This window comes from Palaemon carinicauda, chromosome 1 (assembly GCF_036898095.1).
Source record: "Palaemon carinicauda isolate YSFRI2023 chromosome 1, ASM3689809v2, whole genome shotgun sequence".
Taxonomy (NCBI): Eukaryota; Metazoa; Arthropoda; class Malacostraca; order Decapoda; family Palaemonidae; genus Palaemon; species Palaemon carinicauda.
Window position 1 is genome coordinate 127880951 of NC_090725.1, and position 23510 is coordinate 127904460.

The window sequence follows — 23510 nt, forward strand, 5'->3', positions numbered from 1 at the left end:
ATATATATATATATATATATATATATATATATATAGATTCGTACCAGAAATAGATTGTTCTAAATACCAAACCTGAAATAATTTAGCTGAAACCAACTATTTCAATTCGGTTTGCTTTAAACCTCAATTACACAAGTTTCCTTCAAACTGCAAAGTTGAGCGTTAGCGTCTTCAAAACTTTTCTACTCAAATCCATAAATCAAATCACGTAGTTTATTATTATTATTATTATTATTATTATTATTATTATTATTATTATTATTATTATTATTATTATTATTATTATTATTATTATTATTATTATTGTTGTTGTTGTTGTTGTTATAAAACAAGAATGAAATTTTTCGCGAGTCCTAAACGAATTCGGAAGAAAATCTTCTCGGATATCCAAATGGCTTCAGAAGAAATAGCCATAGACTTAGCATGGAATTCTGAATGCCTCCAGAACGGAATCTCAGAACGGTATCGGAAGAAAACTTTCCCGGATTTCCAAATGGCTTCAGAAGAAATAGCCATAGACTTAGCATGGAATTCTGAATGCCTTCAGAACGGAATCTCAGAACGGTTTTGGAAGAAAACTTTCCCGAATTTCCAAAAGTCTTCAAAGGACATAGCCGTATACTTAACATGGATTTCTGAATGACTCCAGAACTGAAATTTCCAGGAGCAGTCCTGAACGACTCCTCCCCGAGCTTCAAATGACTTCTGAAGACCTGATCTTCATTTTTTCAAACGTAGCCTGCAATACCTCACATGATTTGTATGTAGCTGGCGAAATCTAACCAAGGAATTGCGCGTCAATAGGAGTAAGAAGAACTGAGATGATGACTGGGAGAAGGATTTCACTTAACTCACAAATATCGCGTTCTGGCGGAATAGGAAGCTGACGGTAAGAATTATGTGTAACGTCTTCGGAACACCATCAACCACAGATGGTTTTGGTTGCTGCCGAAGTTGCCGATCGTTCGTTTTATATCGCCTGACCTATAGAAAGACACGGGATCTTCCGTTGGCAGCTGAGCTTTGAAGATCATAATGTATGCGCCTTGAAGGATCCTTTGCTTGGGTATTTGCGACGATGTCTTATTAAAGGAGACTCTTGGAAAAAGTACGAGACTCTGTATCGGTGCCAAAATGGATTGCGGGGAATGAGGATGGAGGCAGAATGGTTCAACTGAACGGTGAGTGACGTGTAGTTCTTCAACAGGACATATCCAGACGACATTGGTAAATATATTATGTTGCTCGTCATTTTCTTTGGCATGATAGTGTATGCGGAGAAATCGATAGTATTCATCTCTTTACTCATTGCCCAATAGGTAAAGAATAAATGCCTTCGATTTCCCTGAGGAATCTGACGAAGTGAGGACTCGCGGCACTGAAATCTCTTTTGAAATCTAGAAGAACACTGACGAGCTAAGGAAAAGAGACAATGAAATCTCGAAAGAAACAGATAATCTAATGAAATAAAATCTTGAAAACTAGAAGACAGGAGAGAACAGCGAAGAGGAGCCTCTAATGCCAGAGGTAAGACACTTAAAAATAGAGAGCCTCTAAAGCTAGAAGTAAGGCACCTCAAAATATAGATCGAAGACCCTCTAATACTAAAAGTATGGAACCTAGAAATATATGTCAAAGAACTTCTAATGCTAGAAGTGTGGGAGCTAAAAAGAGAGGTCAAAGAACTTCTAATGTTAGAGGTGTGGGAGCTATAAAGAGAGGTCAAAGAACTTCTAATGCTTGAGGTAAGGGAGCTGAAAAGAGGTCAAAGAACTTCTAGTGCTAGAGGTGTGGGAGCTAAAAAGAGGCCAAAGAACTTCTAATGCTAAAGGTGTAGGAGTTAAAAAGAGGTCAAAGAACTTCTAATGCTAGAGGTGTGGGAGCTGAAAAGAGGTCAAAGAACTTCTAATGCAAGGGGTGTGGGAGCTAATAAAAGGTCAAAGAACTTCTAATGCAAGGGGCGTGGGAACTAAAAAGAGGTCAAAGAACTTCTAATGCAAGGGGTGTGGGAGCTAAAAAGAAGTCAAAGATCTTCTAATGCAAGGGGTGGGGGAGCTAAAAAGAGGTCAAAGAACTTCTAATGCAAGGGGTGGGGGAGCTAATAAGAGGTCAAAGAACTTCTAATGCAAGGGGTGTGGGAACTAAAAAGAGGTCAAAGAACTTCTAATGCAAGGGGTGTGGGAGCTAAAAAGAGGTCAAAGAACTTCTAATGCAAGGGGTGTGGGAGCTAAAAAGAGGTCAAAGAACTTCTAATGCAAGGGGCGTGGGAGCTAAAAAGAGGTCAAAGAACTTCTAATGAAAGGGGTGTGGGAGCTAAAAAGAAGTCAAAGATCTTCTAATGCAAGGGGTGGGGGAGCTAAAAAGAGGTCAAAGAACTTCTAATGCCTAAAAAGAGGTCAAAGAACTTCTAATGAAAGGGGTGTGGGAGCTAAAAAGAGGTCAAAGAACTTCTAATGTAAGGGGTGTGGGAGCTAAAAAGAGGTCAAAGAACTTCTAATGCAAGGGGTGTGGGAGCTAAAAAGAGGTCAAAGAACTTCTAATGCAAGGGGTGGGTGAGCTAAAAAGAGGTCAAAGAACTTCTAATGAAAGGGGTGTGGGAGCTAAAAAGAGGTCAAAGAACTTCTAATTTAAGGGGTGGGGGAGCTAAAAAGAGGTCAAAGAACTTCTAATGTAAGGGGTGTGGGAGCTAAAAAGAGGTCAAAGAACTTCTAATGCAAGGGGTGGGGAGCTAAAAAGAGGTCAAAGAACTTCTAATGTAAGGGGTGTGGGAGCTAAAAAGAGGTCAAAGAACTTCTAATGCAAGGGGTGTGGGAGCTAAAAAGAGGTCAAAGAACTTCTAATGCAAGGGGTGGGTGAGCTAAAAAGAGGTCAAAGAACTTCTAATGAAAGGGGTGTGGGAGCTAAAAAGAGGTCAAAGAACTTCTAATGTAAGGGGTGTGGGAGCTAAAAAGAGGTCAAAGAACTTCTAATGCAAGGGATGGGGGAGCTAAAAAGAGGTCAAAGAACTTCTAATTTAAGGGGTGGGGGAGCTAAAAAGAGGTCAAAGAACTTCTAATGTAAGGGGTGTGGGAGCTAAAAAGAGGTCAAAGAACTTCTAATGCAAGGGGTGGGGAGCTAAAAAGAGGTCAAAGAACTTCTAATGCTAGGGGTGTGGGAGCTAAAAAGAGGTCAAAGAACTTCTAATGCAAGGGGCGTGGGAGCTAAAAAGAGGTCAAAGAACTTCTAATACAAGGGGTGGGGAAGCTAAAATGGGGTTAAAGAACTTCTAATGCAAGGGGTGGGGGAGCTAAAAAGAGGTCAAAGAACTTTTAATGCAAGGGGTGTGGGAGCTAAAAAGAGGTCAAAGAACTTCTAATGCAAGGGGTGAGGGAGCTAAAAAGAGGTCAAAGATCTTCTAATGCAAGGCGTGTGGGAGCTAAAAAGAGGTCAAAGAACTTTTAATGCAAGGGTAGGGGGATAGATGTCGCCAGGGAGGCTTTGGGGAAGGCGCGGTGGCGTCTGTGTGCTTTCTGATGCGTAAACTTAATTAAATACAAGTAAAAACAGGGCATTAAATACGTATCATAAATACTAAACTCTTTCTTATCTTGACAGCACAAATGAAATCTTACAAGTTCCAACATGTAACTAAGCGCTCCCGAAACACGAGTCAACCTTTTACTTCTTCTTGGAGTATATCCTCGCAAGTAAAAGGTAATCATTATGAATATGGAAAGAAAGATTTGCTTATACTTCTACCTTTTGCTTCAGAGCATTACCTTGTACTTCTACCTTATGCTTACAAGGATATCCTTCCTTTTTATGAATACCTCCTAATGCAATTGGAGGATTTGAAAAAGCAAATACTTTATCGCTTGAAAATAAGTTCTATTTCTAGACTAATTCAAGATTGTAAACAACTAAGAAAGAAACTAGATTGCTTTCTGCGTGACGAGAGAAAAAAAAATTAAGTATTGAATGTAATATGAAATTCAGAACGTATGGTTATTAAACCAATCTCTCTCTCTCTCTTTTTTTCTTTTTTTTCTTTTTTTCACACATTGAGCAGTTCCCTCTCTAGTTAGGGTTTGTATTTAGAAAGAATTAGAAAATTATGAGTTTTCATTATTTGCAAATTTATTGCTCCGAAACTTTTAAGAGCATTTTTTCATTTTTCCTCGGTATACAACCTGAGATAGAAAAATATACATTCGGAATAATAAGACGCGTTAAACCATCATCCATATTTACCATCAGTTTGTTTATAGTATCAAGAGCTGTCCTGAAAATCTTTGTAAACAGTTCATCTTCGAACAGAATAAACAGACATGTAAACACGTTACGAGTAGAGAAACCAATTATAACCTCTAACAGCAGTTTCTTGCGATGCAGCTCGTCTAGTTTTCGTTGAAGCAGATACTGACGTAACGAATAATCAATATAGAATATTTCAAGATCTTTAATAACGTTAAAATAGATCAGTGAGAATGATTGGGTTGTGAATGATGTGATTCAAAGAGGGAAATATGGATGATGATAACGATGAAGAATTGTAACTTCTGGTTGTAATTATCAGGTCCTGGCAATAAGAAACATCACGGTGAATGTAAACTAAAAGATGAATTAAACGAATTCTGATTTAGAAATGAACAACAGTAAATTATAAAAGGAAAAAAAAGGTACGTATATTATCGAGAAACCACTACATTAAATTTCACTTAGAGGAACTGAATCACAAATACTGTAACGAATTATCCTCAACTTCTATATAACCTTCTCACATAGTAAATAAAGGGACAAAGCTTCAAAGGATGCTCAAAAAGTCAGTAAAGGTGCAAGTTTAAATATCCTATCCCACTTCGGTAACGTTTATCACAACCATCGGTTGGATTCCCAAACTTTCCTTTTATTCCTCCAGAGCCTCAAATGACAGCAGGTAAATTCTCACCCTTTCCATGCCAGGAGAAATCCTTAAACTCATTTTCTTTAAAGGATTGTCATAAGAAGTGCGTTTTAGTGCTAACAATAATATAACACAAGAAAGATTTAGTTCATGCAAGAGCTGTAATAAGAAATACGGAAGAGCTGTAAAAAGAAATACAAGCAGTAGGATTTTTGCGTATAAAAGAAGCAAACTAATCAGTTATAAAAAAAAAAAAAAATATTGGTTATATAGAAGGTATAACTATTCAGTTAGAAGTAGGAATACTATTGGACCGGAGGGGAAATGTTTCTGTAAGTTCTGTATAATAATGATGCTACAGAAGGGAGAACAATTCTGGTAGTAAGAATGTTACTTTCATTAGAGGACGGAATTAGAGGAGTCAGAATAATGTTTACACGGGATGGTAAAAATTAGAGATAGAAGAAGATGAGTATACTGCTTTTATAAAAAGACTGAGAAGGAGAGAAGCAAGAAAAATAATTCTATAAAGGAAAATGAGAAAATGTATTTAGTGTTACTTACAAGTTTACAGGGAAGGCAGCGAGCCATACATGATTAAGAATGTTACTTGTGCAGAAAGAATAAGAGCTGGGAGAAAATGGGAAATTTGACAAATAGGTAAGTATTGAAGAATCAAATTGCTTGGGCAGGTCATGGGAGAAGCATTTTGGCAAATTAATGGCAGAATAGCGTGTATACAAAATTTAATGCCAACTTCAGTGCACGCAAAAGCAGACAATGATACAAATCATTTCAGCTAACGAAGACGAGGCTCTTGTACATGTTTGATGCAAAATGAGATTTAAGAAAAAAAATGGATTTTTTTTTATCTACCCAATAGATGAGATTATTTGGACAGGGTAACAAATGTAAAGATCATTTAGAAGTAGCCAGGGGTTAGAGAATTTCTTTAAAGATTTTCTATAATGCAAGAAGGAAGCTAGAGAGAGAGAGAGAGAGAGAGAGAGAGAGAGAGAGAGAGAGAGAGAGAGAGAGGTGGGGGGAGTACATCTATTGAAATGAAAAGTCAACTGGAAAGAAAAATTATAAATTACTTACATGAACGAGAGAGAGAAAGAGAAAATATATATATACCATAAGACAGCAATTAAGGATTATCGAAAGAATCTCTGGATAGTGTGAACAATTAAGAACTATGTACCAAAAATAGATGCTTAAATACTTTAAGGAAAGGATGGCAAGCCATGAAAATATAATTCTACTAATTATGAAGGGGTAGATAGCTACGATAAAAGACCAGGCTTATTATGAAGTTGGAAATTAATCATCTATCAACGATAAAAGAATGGTGACGATAGAACTTAGTTCTCGGGACATTCGAGAACATTTGTTAGCATTAAAGCCTCGCCGATTGGCTCAAGTTATAAAGCGTCAGCAAACAAGAAGGTACACGAAGGGAAGGAAATTTTTCTGGTGATTTTGTTTTAGGGTCTCAAAGGGTATTTATTGGTTTAAAATATTTCCGTGATTACTCTGAGCCTATCAATAATAATGTTACAGAAGAGAGGTGCAAAGTGGGTAATTCCAGTGAAATTATTATTATTATTATTATTATTATTATTATTATTATTATTATTATTATTATTATTATTATTATTATTATTATTATTATCATAAATGTAAAATGATTCATATGAAGAAAAACAAGAGACTATTAACACGAAGAGTAACTTTTCATAAAACAATAGGACTGTACGAGTAAAATAAAATGAAGATATCAAGTAAAGACAAATTAACAAACATATAACCAGAAAAATAAGTTTAAAAACCTATGGAACTGGTACATGGTAAATGAACGTGGTTATATACTCAAGAGAAAGACTAGTGATGGTAAAAGAATTTTCGCGAGAAAATAGTTTGAGTATATGTTCTAAGGAGTTAAAAAATAATGGTTTGGAATTTCAAGGAGGCATAAGATTTAGAACTTCCGAAAAGTGGGCATTAGGTGTTTTTTTTTTTTTTTCAAATGAAGCTGTATCAGAAAGGAATAGAATAGTTGGAAATGATTGAAACTAGACAAAAACAGAATTGGATTTTATATTGGGTGAAATAACACTACTCGAAACAGTTAGTTGCAGCAAAAATTGATGCTTAGGAACCAGACGAAAGAAAATGATTGAAGACTTTAATGAAATAAGAAAGAGAGAAAAAAATATCAAAAGAAAATAGAGTGTTGTAAAAGATACCTTGAACTTGCTTAAGGCTGACGAATGATGATAGCTTAGATAAATAAGTCATGATAATAGGATTTAATAAAAACCAGTTATATTACTGGCAAATACTTCTCATTTACAGAGTTTGCTTAAAAACCTGAAACTTAGAACCATTTGTTAATCATTTAAGAAGGCACTAGTGAAGAATAAAAGTAATTTTAGATAGTACCTAAATTTGCAAGGGTATTAAAAGTAGATATATATTGTTTGTTATTTTTATAACCATGACTGAAAATGTCCAGAACACAAACAAGGTAAAAGATGGGAAGATGAACAGGAAAAATCTAATCTAATGAAAATTTAGGCATGATTGAATTTTTATCTTTTTCCTAATTAGCTTTTGTAATGTGGTTCCAGAGGATGACACTACAAAACCTCTTGCCGTTGGAGGGAAGGAAAATAAAATATTTGGCGGCTGGAGAAACGAGAGAAAGTAAAACCCCTTAAAAGATTAATGATCTTGTTAGACCTAATTTGCTTATGGAAATCAGCTAGCCTTATCACATATAAAACGACTGTAAATTCGACGATAAAGTATCTTATCTCCATTTTATACTAACTGATTATTTACTGAAATATTTTGTCCAGTTTCTAAATTTTGGGAAAATAATTTTGCCATTCAGATTTATCTGTTTGTATTTATAACTCTCTCAGTTATGGGATTTCAATACTTTTTTATAACTTTCAAAATATGCCCTATGAAATTTCGGAGATGAGTCCATGACACTTAGGAATTTCTTAATATTGCCTTTAAAGAAAGAAAAAAAAAAAAACAGTAGCACCACGTTACACTTTCGGAGTACATTATGAAAAGTTTTAATAATGATAATGAGGTTCAAAATAAGACCTGTGTGGAGACATAACAGAATATTGATTTCCATCCGTGAAGAGTAAAAGGCAGGTTAATCCCTCTTCAGGTTTCTGTTTAATTAACATGAACTCACGAGGGGGACTGAGCCGATCTCAAAATAATTTTGGAGAAATCTCGAATCAGATGCTGAGCCAGTGAAGTGACATTGGCGGAGTTTCCACATGCATAAAAGTAAGCACGCACACATACATACACACACAGAGTGAGTGAGAGAGAGAGAGAGAGAGAGAGAGAGAGAGAGAGAGAGAGAGAGAGAGAGAGAGTGAGAGAGAGAGTCTTTAAACGGAGTATAAAATGGGGTTTGATTTGTTCATTCTAGTAATCCGTTTCTTTTCCTATCACTACTGTATGAAAAGTGGGGTGTCATTCTGTTTTTTAGCCACATGTTTAATAACATATTCATTTATAAACTAAATATTAGCTAATTTTACATAATAATTTTTTATTATTTTCCATTTTGTGTATGTGGGGGGGGGGGGCGTGGGGAGGGAACACTTAGGTAAGCCTTATTCTTATATGATCCTTAATTCTAAGCCAAAGTAAGAACCTTTGAAATCTGAAATATTGTTTTTCAACCAGTTTGTTTTTCCTGGAATAATAAATTATAACAAGCTTACGAAGTTTACGAAACAGTCTTAGAGATTCATGCAAATCAGAACTGATGAATGTAGCTTAGATATTGTAGTACATACAGTAGATGCAAAAATATTTTAGGATCAAGGTAATTCATATGATTTTGCAAAAAAAGCAGTGTAATCATATTACCTTGTTAGTTGAAACAGGATCTTTGGGAATTTTAATAACTATTCTTCATTCATTTTTAAAAGGCTTTTGATGTCTAACAAAATTAAAACAACAAATTTTGTTCCCTGTTACCTATATTCGATTTCTGAATAACGAATATACTGTAGTCTTATTAACTCTTTAATATCCTTCTAATATTTTAATGGTATTCCTCCCGATTATCTTATGGAGTTTGCTGATGCAGCTTTCTCTGTGCTGCATTTCCCGCTTCTTTTAGACCCTGGACATTCTTTGCATCATAAACGCGACAAGTCTCTTTTTACGGGAAAAGCTCCCGATCTCTCTGAGTTTGGAATTTAACAATTGACTCTCGCTTATTGTAGATATAATCTGTGAATTTATGCACAAGGCGGATTTTGAATGATCACGAATTTTAATGGTTTTTGCTAAGCCATACTATTGCTAGCTGCTATTTTTCCGCCATTTTATTCATGAGCAAGTATCCTGTTTAATGAAATTAATACAGTAATCTTTTACCACTTATTTCTTAAGACTAGTCTAACTATATCTGTCTGACATCACATTGATAGTTTCTGGTTTAAGTGCTGTATTAACATTGCCATTGTTCATAGTTACACTCATCTTACTATTTTTTCATATTCAGGTGATTAGCAAATCAAACTTGATCGTCCTCTTTTTTTTTTTTTCCTTTTCATCACATTTTAACCTCATTTTGTCTCGGCCATTACTGTGTGATTATGACACATTTCAAATTGTTTATTGCTGAGTAACACATAAAGCATATCACTATTGAGAAAAATTTGAATTTGATGTGAATGAGGTAATATGTGTCATGGGGTTTAATATATGTCAGGGGGAAGACTGACGAATGAGGGTCTGAGATAAGGTTGTGCTAAAGGTTCATAATAGGTATTCATTATCTTTATCGATGAAGTAATGTGAAAATTCAATAAAAAAAATTATAGGCAGTTGAAAAGTTGAATAAAGTGGGAGTCTCCATTGAAAGGAATAGTGAAAAAAAAAGCTGCAGACTCTAGTGAAAGTCTGGAAGTATTTGTAAGAGTGGAAAGCTGATGTACGAAGTTATACAAGAGTAATATTTCGAAGATAAATCTAAACTATTTAGATGTATGTTGAAAGGGTGGAAACAGTTGATTTGATTTGTGCAATGCAATTTTGGTGGAAAATTTAACACAGACTGGTAGGATGAATCACTGAATATTAACCATAAGGAAGATACCAAAATGTTTACAAAATACTTTTAAGACAAGCCAAAGGTGGGATATACAAATGAAAGTTTAGAAAACTCTATGTAAGAATAAAGCGTGGATTATTACTATTTTTTTTTTTTTTTGAGAATGAAAGAAAAAAGTTATAAAATGTATAAAATGTCAAATATAAGTAGATGAGTTTATTATTATTATTATTATTACTATCCAAGCTACAACCCTAATTGGAAAAGCAAAATGCTATAAGCCCAGGGGCTCCAATAGGGAAAAATAGCCCAGTGAGGAAAGGAAATAAGGAAATAAATAACTGAAGAGAACAAATTAACATTAAATCATTCTAAAAAAAGTAACAACGTCATAACAGATATGTCATATATAAACTATTAACAACTTCAAAAACAAATATGTCATATATAAACTATAAAAAGACTCATGTCCGTCTGGTCAACAAAAAAGCATTTGCTCCAACTTTGAACTTTTGAAGTTCTACTGATTCAACAACCCGATTAGGAGGATCATTCCACAACTTGGTAACAGCTGGAATAAAACTTCTAGAGTACTGCGTGGTATTGAGTCTTATGATGGAAAAGGCCTGGCTATTAGAATTAACTGCCAGCCTAGTATTACGAACAGGATAGAATTGTCCAGGGAGATCTGAATGTAAAGGATGGTCAGAGTTATGAAAAATCTTATGCAACATGCATAATGAACTAATTGAACGACGGTGCCAGAGATTAATATCTAGATCAGGAATAAGAAATTTAATAGACCGTAAGTTTCTGTCCAACAAATTAAGATGAGAATCGGCAGCTGAAGACCAGACAGGAGAACAATACTCAAAACAAGGTAGAATAAAAGAATTAAAACACTTCTTAAGAATAGATTGATCACCGAATATCTTAAAAGACTTTCTCAATAAGCCAATTTTTTTGTGCAATTGAAGAAGACACAGACCTTATATGTTTCTCAAAAGTAAATTTGCTGTCGAGAATCACACCTAAAATTTTGAAAGAGTCCTACAACGTTAAAGAAACATTATCAATACTGAGATCCGGATGTTGAGGAGCCACCGTCCTTGACCTACTTAAAATCATACTTTGAGTTTTGTTAGGATTCAACTTCATACCCCATAACTTGCACCATACACTAATTTTAGCTAGATCTCTATTAAGGGATTCACCAACCCCAGGTCTACATTCAGGGGATGGAATTGATGCAAAGAGAGTAGCATCATCTGCATATGCAACAAGCTTATTTTCTAGGCCAAACCACATGTCATGTGTATATAGTATGAAAAGTAATGGGCCAAGAACACTACCCTGTGGAACACCGGATATCACATTCCTATACTCACTATGGTGCCCATCAACAACTACTCTTTGGGATCTACTACTTAAAAAATCAATAATAATGCTAAGAAACGACCCACCCACTCCCAACTGTTTCAGTTTGAAAACAAGGGCCTCATGATTAACACGGTCAAAGGCAGCACTAAAATCAAGGCCAATCATACGAACTTCACGACCACAATCAAGGGATTTCTGTACTGCATTGGAGATTGTAAGAAGGGCATCACATGCTCCAAGGCCTTTACGAAAACCAAATTGCAAACTAGGGAATAGATGATTACCTTCAGCAAACCTATTAAGACGTTTTGCCAGAAGACGTTCAAAAACTTTAGATAATATGGGAGTTATGGAAATTGGGCGGTAATCAGTGGGACTTGAGCTACCACAAACACATTTACATAGAGGAGTAACATTACCAATTCTCCAACAAGTGCTAAAAGCTCCTCTTCTTGCTAACTTGCGCAAAATAACAGATAACTTTGGAGCTAAGAAATCTGCGGTCTTTATAAAAAACAAAGGAAAAATACCATTTGGGTCTACACCTCCATAAGCATCAAGGTCCATCAACAGAGCTTTAATCTCACGAGATCGAAAAGCTAAACTAGTTAGTTTAGCCTCAGGAAAACAGGAATGAGGAAGTTCAAGTTTTTCATTACTCTGTTTACTGTCAAAAACATCAGCCAAAAGGGTTGCCTTTTCCTTTGGACAGTGAGTGACTGAGCCATCTGGTTTAAGTAAAGGAGGAACTGCTGTATCTACACCAAAGAGTGCAGATTTAAGGGTAGACCACCATTTATGTTCCTGAGTTGTACCAGAGAGGGTTTCTTTTATGATTAAATTGTACTCCTTTTCAGTTGAGGCATAAACTCTCTGAGCAAAAGCTCGAAGCTGAGTATAGTTGTTCCAGGTCAAATCTGATCTGTTACCCTTTCAAAGGTGATAGGCCTCCTGCTTCTCCAAATAAGCACGTCTACAATCATCATTGAACCACGGTTTGTCCTTCACTCGGTACCTTAGCACACGAGAAGGGATACGCCTATCAATTATGTTGACTAGATTCTCATTCAAAGAGACAACAGGATCTACACTATTATATAATTGTGACCAATTCAAGCACAAAAGATCATGCAAAATCCCATTCCAGTCTGCTTGGGATTTCATATAAATTTTACAGGAATATGATATATCAGGGACAGGCTGCTCAGTCTTCACTAATAATGAAATCAAGGCATGATCAGAAGTCCCGACTGGAGAATCAACCTTACTAGTTATAACGCCAGGGGAGTCAGTGTATACGAGGTCCAAGCAATTACCAGACCTGTGAGTAGCTTCATTTATGATTTGCTCACAGCCTGATTCAGAGGCAAAGTCTAAAGCTCTTAAGCCATGGCGATCGGTAGGAGAGATAGAACTTAACCACTCCCTATGGTGAGCATTAAAATCACCAACAAAGACAAAAGAAGCCTTTCTATCATCTTCTTGTATCTTAGCCATAATGGTAAGAAGACAATCGAAGATAGAATCATCCATGTCTGGATTCCGGTAGATCGAACACAAATAAAAGTTGTTATGCCTGCCACAAACTTTTATTACCTGAATCTCATGACATCCACATTGATAGCAGGACTTATGAGAAGCAGGGTACTCGGTCTTAATATACACCGCCATTCCCCTGGCCCTAGGAATGGCATCACGTTTCAGCATTATTGGCTTCTTAAAACCAGTTATAAGGAGCTCAGATGAGTGCCTCATATTAGAAACCAAAGTTTCTGAGCACAAAAGAATATCATACTGTCTGGACGCAACTGTAAGGTCTTGGATATTTGCATGAAGACCACGAATATTGCAATACAGAAGACGACATTGACGAAATCTAGGACGTACTGGTCCCGGATTTTGCTCAATGTCTCCAGACAGCATAAGAATTAATAGAAATAAGAAAGAGACATCATACTTAAAAACTAGATTAACAAGAATTATAACAAAAACAATATGTACAGAATAATAAAAAAAAGTGATTGATGATACCCATAGACTATAGTAAAAAGTCGGAAAAACTGGTCAACATGGAGGAGCCGATACACCATGCAAGGCTAAATACCCTCCAGGATAGCCACTTCAACTGAAGGGAGGACAGTAAGGATGGTTTTGAGAAGAAAAAATCAGAAAAAGGAAAAGACAACCTCTTGATAAACCACCAGGCATCCATGGCCCTTCTATTAAGCCTGCCCAACACACCATTTCAAAAAAACAAGAGGAAGAAAAAAAATAAGATAGAATAGAGTGCCCGAGTGTACCCTCAAGCAAGAGAACTCTAACCCAAGGCAGTGGAAGACCATGGTACAGAGGCTATGGCACTACCCAAGACTAGAGAACAATGGTTTAATTTTGGAGTGTCCTTCTCCTAGAACAGCTGCTTACCATAGCTAAAGAGTCTCTTCTACCCTTACCAAGAGGAAAGTACACTGAACAAATTGCAGTACAGTAATTAACCCCTTGGGTGAAGAAGTGTTGTATCTCATTGTTGTCAGATGTATGAGGAAAGACGAAAATATGTAAAGAATAGGCCAGACTATTCTGTGTAAGTGTAGGCAAAGAAAAAATAAGCCGTGACTAGAAAGAGGGATCCAATGCATTACTGTCTGGCCAGTCAAAGGATCCAATACCTCTCTAGTGGTAGTATCTCAACGGGCGGCTGGTGCCCTGGCCAACCTACTACCTATTAATAAGTATTGAAAGGGCTTTGATATCCAAGAAACTGAGAACCATGCCAGATACCATAGAAGTGAATGGCGCGATGCATATAGAAAGTTTGGTGTGTTGTTGATGAGACATCTTTATAAGTCTTCCAGTGGCTTCAGACTGTTTTCTCGCTAAAGTTAATACTGAATACAGCCAGCCAATCATGAATTTAGCGATGACCATTGTCTTGTTTGTTTCTTTCTCTAAAGCTACTCTATTAGTGGAAACGATTTAATTAACAAATTGATGAATAAAACTATCGAGAGGCCTCAAGACATCCAGATGATAGTTGATATTATGAATATTATTCATAAGTGAAGTTTGAGGATGTTAAAGTCATTGGTGGCATTTTTAAGTCTCTCATCAGCTACCTAGACAGGACTTGAGACTTAAACGAGCCTGAGATATTACCATTGTTATTGCGTGATAAGTTATTTGAATTGGCATCATTTTACGGTTACAAATTTGTGTTCAGATAACAACAATCTAACGTTCGGTATTTTTCAATTGAATCACGTTCACTTTTTTTAAGCATATGCTCACTTATAAACAATGAAATATAAAGAATGAATATTAGAAAAAAAATATTATACTTCTTGCACAATTCTTTGTCAGCCTAGAATCAGGAATTGTCATTTTTATTTACTAACAAACAATGGAAAAAGCAGCATCAAGTGTGGTTTGGCCTATTATGTGAATATATTGCTGATTTTGATATTGCGGCGTTTGTCCCACCTACACTTCTTTTGTCTACGATACACAATCGAGAAGATATTTTTGTGTTCTTTTTTATGCATCGAGAATTTCATCTCCTTTGTTGGAGAGCTTGATTCAGCTCCTCTCTTGTACGATTGTTGTTGGTCTGCTGTGCGGTCACGTGGGTTGAAATTTCACCGTTTTTATTTTTCACTTGAAAAAGAGAAGGAGGAAAAGAAATGTTTATGAAAACATTCATCGCCTGGAATGTGAAGAGAAGCGAGGTGAAAAAGGGACGTCGCTCAAAGTTCTTGTTTCAGCTTTTGCTTTTCTCGAGACTAGTAGGCCACACTTTAGTCGTTGTGCTTTCATACGTTATTTACCCACAAGTCCAATCTCTCTCTCTCTCTCTCTCTCTCTCTCTCTCTCTCTCTCTCTCTCTCTCTCTCTCTTGTTAATGTGATCTACTTAAAATCTCTTTCATTTTATACATTATCGTTTGCTCATGACTTATTCTTCCTTGGTAAAATGTGTATTTTATGACAATTATAAGGAGAAAAACTGCTGTGAACAGGAAAAATCTCACAAAAAACCTGTTTAGAAATTGTAATCTAATTTCAAGAGCGGGACGGAGAAGACACACTAATAAAATATTTCGAATCATTTCAATCTCATAATAGAGAAAAATTCATGCGTGGTTTTCCTCTTTAGCATTATTGTTCATTTCTTTTCATCATTGGTAAATATTTCTTATGCTCTACTGATCTTAACTTTTTCCATACACTTTTTTTTCCCACAATTATTCACTAATCCTTTTTAATGCTCATGATATTGGAAGATTAAGAAGAAAGGATGTTTAGAAGTTTGCTATTATAATTTGGTAAATAACTCATCAAATTATTCCTTCGAGGAACAATTTTCATTTTGCTTTGCATGATTCCAAAATAGTGAAATTTCACCCTAGAATGAGTCCTGATGATAAAGATGATACCATTGTTAGGTATGGTTACGGCATCAGGGGGTGGGTTTTAGGGGGACATATCAACCCCGTCAAGTAAGGACACGGTACCCGTAAGGGTCAAAGTGGGACACAGCACCCTCATCAGGTAAGGACACAGCATCCTTAGAGGTCACAGGTAAAATAGCTCCCTTGTTAGGTAAGGAAACGGCATCCTTGGAGGTCACAGGGGAACATAGCACCTATTGAGTAAGGACACGGCATCCTTGGGGATTGCAGTAGGACCTCACAACCTGTTAGGTAAGGACATGGTATCCTTGGAGGTCACGGAGGAACATAGTGTCCAGGTTAGATAGTGAAACGGCATCATCGAGGGTTGCAATGTGACATAGTATTCTGTTAGGTAAGGACACGGCATCCTTGGGGATTGCAGTAGGACATAGCATCCCTGTTAGATAAGGATGCAGCATCCTTGAGGGTCACAGGGGAATAGAGTATCCCCATTAGGTAAGGACACGCCATTCTTGGTGGTCACAGGGGAACATAGCACCCATTAGGCAAGAACATGGCATCCTTGGGGATTGCAGTAGGATTTCACATCCTTTTAGGTAAGAACATGGCATCCTTGGGGATTGCAGTAGGATTTCACATCTGTTAGGTAAGGATACGGCATCCTTGGAGGCGACAGGGGAACAGTGTATCCCCGTTACACAAGGAAACGGCATCCTCGGGGGTCAGAGTGTGACCTAGCATTCTGATAGCACCCATGGGATTCGCCGTGGGACATAGCACCCTCATTAGGTAAGAACACAGCATCCTTTGGGGGTCACAAGGGAACATAGTATTCCCGTTAGATAAGGACACAGCATCCTCCTGAAGTCGCAGGGGAACATATTATCCCCATAAGGTAAGGAACCAGCATCCTTGGATGTCACAGGCAAAAATAGCACCCCAGTTAGGTAAGAACACGACATCCTTGGAGGTCATAGGGGAACATAGCACCCCTTTTGGTAAGGACACACCATCCTTGGGGATCGCAGTAGGGCTTAACATACTGGTAGGTAAGGAAACGTCATCCTTGGAGGTCACAAGGCAACATAGCATCCCCATTAGATAAGGACACGGCATCCTTGGAGGTCGCAGTGTGACATAGTATCCTGTTAGGAAAGGACACGGCATCCTTGGGGATCACAGAGAGACTTAGCACCCCTGTTAGGTAAGGACACATCTTCATGGGAGTCACAAGGGAACCTAGTATCCCCGTTATGTAAGGACATGACATCCTTGGGGGCTGCAATGTGACATATCATCCTGTTAAGTAAGGATACAACCTCCTTGGTGATCACAGTGGGACATAGCATCCTGTTAGGTAAGGACACGGCAGCCTGGGGAATCGCAGTGGGACATTGCCCCTCTGATAGATAAGGACATGGCATCCTTGGAGACCACAGGAGTACATAGTATCCCTGTCGGTAAGGACACGGCAGCCTTGGGATCGCAGTAGGACATAGCACCCCCATTAGGTAAAGACACAGCATCTTTTGGGGTCACAGGGGAACATAATATCCCCGTTAGGTAAGGACACGGTATCCTTGGGGATTGCAGTGAACATACCACCCTTGTTAGGTAAGGACATGGCATCTTTGGAGGTCACCGGGGAACATAAGACCGCCATTAGGTAAGGACATTACATCCTTGGAGGTCACAGGAGAAAATAGCATCCCATTAGGTAAGGACACGGCATCCTTGCTGGTCAAAGGGGAACATAGCATCCTACTACATAAGGACACGACATCCTTAGGGATCGCAGTAGGATTTAACATTATGTTAGGTAAGGACACGACATCCTGGAAGGTCACAGGGGTGCATAGTATCCCCGTTAGGTAAGAAAATGGCATCCTTGGGGGTTGCTGTGTGACATAGCATTCTGTTAGGTATGAACACGGCATCCTTGAGGATCTCAGTGGGACATATCACCCCAGTTAGATAAGAACACAGCATCCTTGGAGGTCACATGGGAACATAGTATTCCCATGAGATAAGCATATGGTATCCGTGGAGGGCACAAGGGAACATAGGATCCCTGTTTGGTAAGGACATGGCATCCTTGGGTGTTGCAATGTGATATAGCATCTTGTTAAGTAAGGACACAGCCTCTTTAGGGATCGCAATGGGACATAGCATCCTATTAGGTAAGGACACAGCATCCTTGGGGATCTCAGCAGGACATAGCACCTCCATTAGAGAAGGACATGGCCTCCGTGGAGGCAACAGGTAAACATACTATCCCTGGTAGGTAAGGACACGGCATCTTTGGGGATCATAGTGGAACATAGCACTCCCGCTAGTTAAGGAGACAGCATCCTTCAGGGCCACAGGGAAACATAGTTTCCCTGTTAGGTAAGGAAATGGCATCTTTGGAGGTGACAGGGAAACATACCATCTCCATTAGGTAAGGACACAGCATCCTTGAGGTTCACAGGGAAACATACCATCCCCGTTAGATAAGGACACGGCATCCTTGGAGGTCACAGGGGAACATAGCACCCCGTTTGGTAAGTACATGGCATCCTTGGGGATTGCAGTAGGACTTGACATCCTGCTAGGTAAGGACACAGAATCCTTGGAGATCACAAGGGGAACGTAGTATCCCCATTAGTTAAGGACTCGGCATACTTAGAGGTTGCAGTGTGACATAGCATGCTGTTAGGTAAGGACATGACTTCCTTGGGGATCGCAGTGGGACATAGCACCCCTATTAGTTAAGGATACAGCATCCTTGGAGGTCACAGGGGAACATACCACTCCTATTAGGTAAGGACACGGCATCCTTGGAGGTCACATGGGAAAATAGCACCCTGTTAGGTAAGGACATGGCATCCTTGGAGGTCACAAGGGGACATAGCATCATCGCAGAAGGACATAGCACCCCAGTTAGATAAGGACACAGCATCTTGGAGGTCACAGGGAAACATAGCATCCCTGTTAGGTAAGTACACAGCATCCTGGGGATTCGCAGTGAGACATAATATCCCATTAGGTAAAGACATGGTAAGGGAACATAGCATCCACGTTAGGTAAGGAAACAGCTTTTGGGGGGCCTGCATGACGACATAGCACCCCGTTATGTAAGGACAAGGCATCTTGAGGTTCGTAATAAGAAATGGCGTTTTGGGAGGTTGCAAGGGGACTTAAACCCTCGTTATCGTTAGGTAAGGGCACGGCATGATGTGGGTTTGCACTGGGACAATAACCCGCCCTTTAGGTAAAAACACGGCAAACGGGGCGAGGGGGGGGGGGGTGAGTTGTTCGCAAGGGGACCTAGTACCTTTGTTAGGCAAGGACACGGTGTCGTAAGTTTGGTTAGGACCGCTATATGATTTGTCATGCATGGAAGTATATCCGTAATTGGAAATGGTTGCCCTGTCCTAAAAGATTGGAAAGTGAAAAAAAAAATATTTTAACCGGTAAACTCTTTGTTTACGACAAAAGTTACCTATGAGAAAGTAATTCAGCAAGAAAGAGCTTCGAGAGGATATGCCTACCTAAATCGTCGTAATTATAAATATGCTCCGTGATAAACTCGGTTGTATGAATGAGTTAAAGTTATCTATGGTTCAATTAAGCCGTCTAAATAATAGATTATTTCATGCCAGACTAGTGAAAAAAAAAAGCTATTTCAAAATGAAATAAAATATATTTAAGCATTCACCTGAGACAGTCAAGCAAATGCTGAATCTCTGCCATCGGTATTTACCTCATCAAAGTTCAAAGGAAGAAGTGGAATTGAGGTTTGCGTTAGAGTTTGTTGTTTAACACAAGGGTGACATTCCTTCTGCTTACGACAAAGACAAGCGATCTCTCTCTCTCTCTCTGTCTCTCTCTCTATTGTCTCATCCGTTTCTCTCTCTCCACATGGGGTTGCAGCTCTCTCACCAGCCACCCCCCTCCTCTCCCAAATACACAACCGTACATACAACCAACACCCGTTCATACAACATTCTCTCTCTCTCTCTCTCTCTCTCTCTCTCTCTCTCTCTCTCTCTCTCTCTCTCTCTCGTCAAGTCTCCTTAAGTAGTTTTGCACCTTCCTCCTTCGTTTATTATTTTCCTCCTTTATTCAAACTTTTCATCCCTTACAGAACGTCATATCGTCCTGTGTCCTGTGTCCTTTTCTATTTTGCTCGTTTACATTAAATTTTGTTAACAACTCCCATTACCGTTAAAGTCTGCTAAAGACAAACAGGTTTTACGTGAAAAGACTCTAAATTTTTTGTTTTGTTTACTTGCATGTATAAAGTTGTTACTATCTCCCACATAGAGCACATTTTCTTTTGTTGAAGAAACAACTAATGCTAATTTCTAAGTTAAGGAGAAAATATCTTCTGACTTGTTTTCATAGAGCGTCAGGTAGACCCTTCTTAATGGTGCCAGAAGAACAGAGTTGAAATTAACATATAGACACCAGAAACGCATTGCCAAGATCTTCCGATTGTTACCGATCTAATTCATGTTGTTGACGTACTTCAGCTTGGAGGTAATAAGAGGGAGGGGGGGGGGGGCGCTTTTAAGTATCCCTCCTCTCTCTCTCTCTCTCTCTCTCTCTCTCTCTCTCTCTCTCTCTCTCTCTCTCTCTCTCTCTCTCTCTCTCTCTCATGTGCTTTGTATAAGAACTAAAACATACGTAGAATATTCTTGATATAGCGCTACTCTTTAATAAGTTTACATTTAATTGTACGCACACATACAATACAATTGATGGCTAACCGTAATTGAAGAAACGAAGTTCAGTGCTCAGAAAAAATAAGTTATTCGAAGGTCACGAGAGAGAGAGAGAGAGAGAGAGAGAGAGAGAGAGAGAGAGAGAGAGAGAGAGAGAGAGAGGGTGGGGGGGGTGGGGGGAGGGGCGGGTAAAACTAAAAACCCTTATATGAATGATCTGCAAATGGTATATGAAACCAAAGTATATTTTATTCTTTTATTTTGCATGGTATATATGAGAATATAGCAGGGGTGTATGTATAAGAAAAATAATTACAGCATGTATTGAATTTATACAAGGGAAGTATCGCAAAAAAGGCCCTTTTTAATCTTATTATTCGTGGAAAAACATCAGTCAAACTAACATAAAATGTATACCAAATCGGGATACGATATATTAAGTGATCAAGTAATCAGAATCTTCATAAGACAAACTTAATGTAAGAAAGTAAATGTGCTAAAAGTCTTAGAAGTCGTAGAAATAAATCTGGCAAATGTTTCTTTCGCTGCCGCCTGTATAGTACGTTTTATTTTGCTTCATCGAAAGGCAAACCACGATTATTTATCATCGCTTTGGAGAGGGCAGTAAAGGCCTTCGATTGCTTTCTCCACGTAGACATGTCATTTGTTTTAGCTTAATCAAAGTAAATAACGTCAAATAACTTTTCATCTATAAGTAAATTACCTTATTAAAATCAAGTATCAGTAGGAACTCTTTAGAAGTTTAGGTAAATAGTGAAAGTTTATTAAATCAACAGTTTTCTCTAAATACCTATAAAAACCGAGACCGATAGTTTTTCTTACGTTGCCTAGGAAAGGAAAGACTACCGGTGTCTCAAAGGGAAAAACTGTAAATTTCTTTAGTTACCTGGATGAGTACAAGATCTTGCCATTCTGATAAAGCCTAAAGAATTTATTCGGCGTGGTCAGTAGATGAACGTAGCTCTGTTTGCCATTATAAATAAACGTGTCTGGCTTCCAGAGCTTTTCCAGCACAGCCACGGATAAAGTGAAGGCCTCGTCCAGGTCTGAGAAAGCTAAACGTTCGTCGACCCACGACTGGCGGAAGTAGCAGTCCATCGAGTATGTCTGGAATGAAAGGAAAAGGGGCAGATAAAACTCAGTTAATGAAAGATTTGAAGTAAGAGAGTGATTACTCAAAATTAAGAAAAGCTACTAACATCATTTACTTCATAAAGATAAAGGCATTCATAGCAGTGAAAGAGGACTTAAAGGGTGTAAAAAAAAGGAGTACTAGGAATATCATAGGAATATTAGAAAACACATTTATCAAGGATCCAAAATGCAAGTTTACTAGCTACTTTGAGAAATCTTGACAGTTTTTCAAGACGTTACATTGTTTTCTACATTTCAAAATTGCGATCTTGATTCACAGTAATTTCTTATGAAAAAAAAAATAATTAATTAATTAAGTTTTTATCTGTCGAACACTGGGTAAATTACACATTTCTTAACTCCTTATCACAAGAGCTCTTCAGTACTACACTTTAAAAAAGATTCTGCAGCTAAAATCGGCGTTGATAAAACTGTATTACCAGATATTGATTAGTATTGCATTTCTTTCTAAAGTTACGATTTTTCTTGTTGCAAAGCTCTCAATAGGGGTCTTGCCTACTTTTTTTTGGTGTTTATTTTTCTGGCGTATTTTATTTTTCTGAAATATCAGCAATTTTCTCAGTAACCAGATACTAGCGAATTCGATCAAATTTGATCATTTCATTTCAGTACCTTCCTTTTATCATAAAATACACATATAGTTTTAGCCCCTACTTTGCCTTCACAAATTTAATGTACTTGCGTCTAAAGATTTCAAGTTCAATCAAAAGTCCAACAGTTTTGTAAAAGTACAACTGTTATTTATTTTGTGAAATTCTTTCGAACTAACGAGTATATGGGATTATTATAGCTAAAAATTATTAGAATAACACTGACTATGAAAAAATATGGAAAAAGAGCTTTTAAGCTGTTTTGATTTATTTCTATTCGAATATTAGTTGTCATAAAGAAGCGGGAGATATTTGTTCACGATTATAGATTCAGTTATATATATTTAGTAATCTATATCCAATATGTTCTGTTTTCTTAGCTTTTGTTCACCTTGAGGTATCCAACAAATCATTTTGAGTTTGTTTATTTTCCTTTCAATCGGACTCTTGTGGATATGACTGCATAAGGAGATTTAATACGAAAGCCCCAGAGCACTCTTGTAAGACTGCCAATGGCGTCATGTAACTTCCTACACATCCTCACATAATATCACCCTTATCAATCCTACCATGCATTTAAGAATATGTGTTACAAAAGTGATCTCTCTCTCTCTCTCTCTCTCTCTCTCTCTCTCTCTCTCTCTCTCTCTTCGTACCTTGTATATACATTTCATGATTGCAAAAGCAAAGTAAAACTCACCATATCCATCTCCGATATCTGACTCATACTTCGGACCTCAATGTCGATTGTCACCATGGTTGGAGAACCTGCTAAAAGGTGTGATTTAGCAATTGCTTGTGACCCCATATAGAGGTTAAGAGCCATAAAACCTTAAAATTATTAAAGAAAGGAAGTAACCACTTTCGGTGTTGAATGACAGATTGAAGAAGGTTACAAACAAAATAAATCCTAGTTCTGATTTCTACTATTTCTATAGATTCCTTATAGCCCTTCCCCACTACTTTAAATTCATATTTCTATGGTTTTTTCTTTTGCATTTCCTGAATGTTTGGCTTCCAATAGATTCTTAAATTTCTCCTTCCGCCAGTCTTTATCTACAGAAATTTTGTTAAAAAACCATAGGAAATTTATTATTTTCTATTTTACTCCTTTTGTCAAATAAAACTAACCCGCACACACACACACATTTACATATATATGTATATATATATATATGTATATATATATATATATATATATATATATGTATATATATATTTATGTATGTATGTATGTATGTATGTATGTATAAAT

The 23510-nt window shown here is 37.5% G+C and overlaps 1 protein-coding gene across 1 annotated transcript in view; it reads right to left on the minus strand.

The window, feature by feature from the left end:
- The window catches only part of LOC137658640 (gamma-aminobutyric acid receptor alpha-like), a 240619-nt gene that overhangs the window by 40721 nt on the left and 176388 nt on the right, over positions 1-23510 (minus strand). The window contains exons 5-6 of the mRNA XM_068393610.1: positions 22956-23023; positions 21397-21617 (exon numbers count right to left, since the gene is read on the minus strand). Of these exons, the coding sequence (XP_068249711.1) occupies positions 21397-21617; positions 22956-23023 (289 nt within the window). The remainder of the gene's footprint in view (positions 1-21396; positions 21618-22955; positions 23024-23510) is intronic.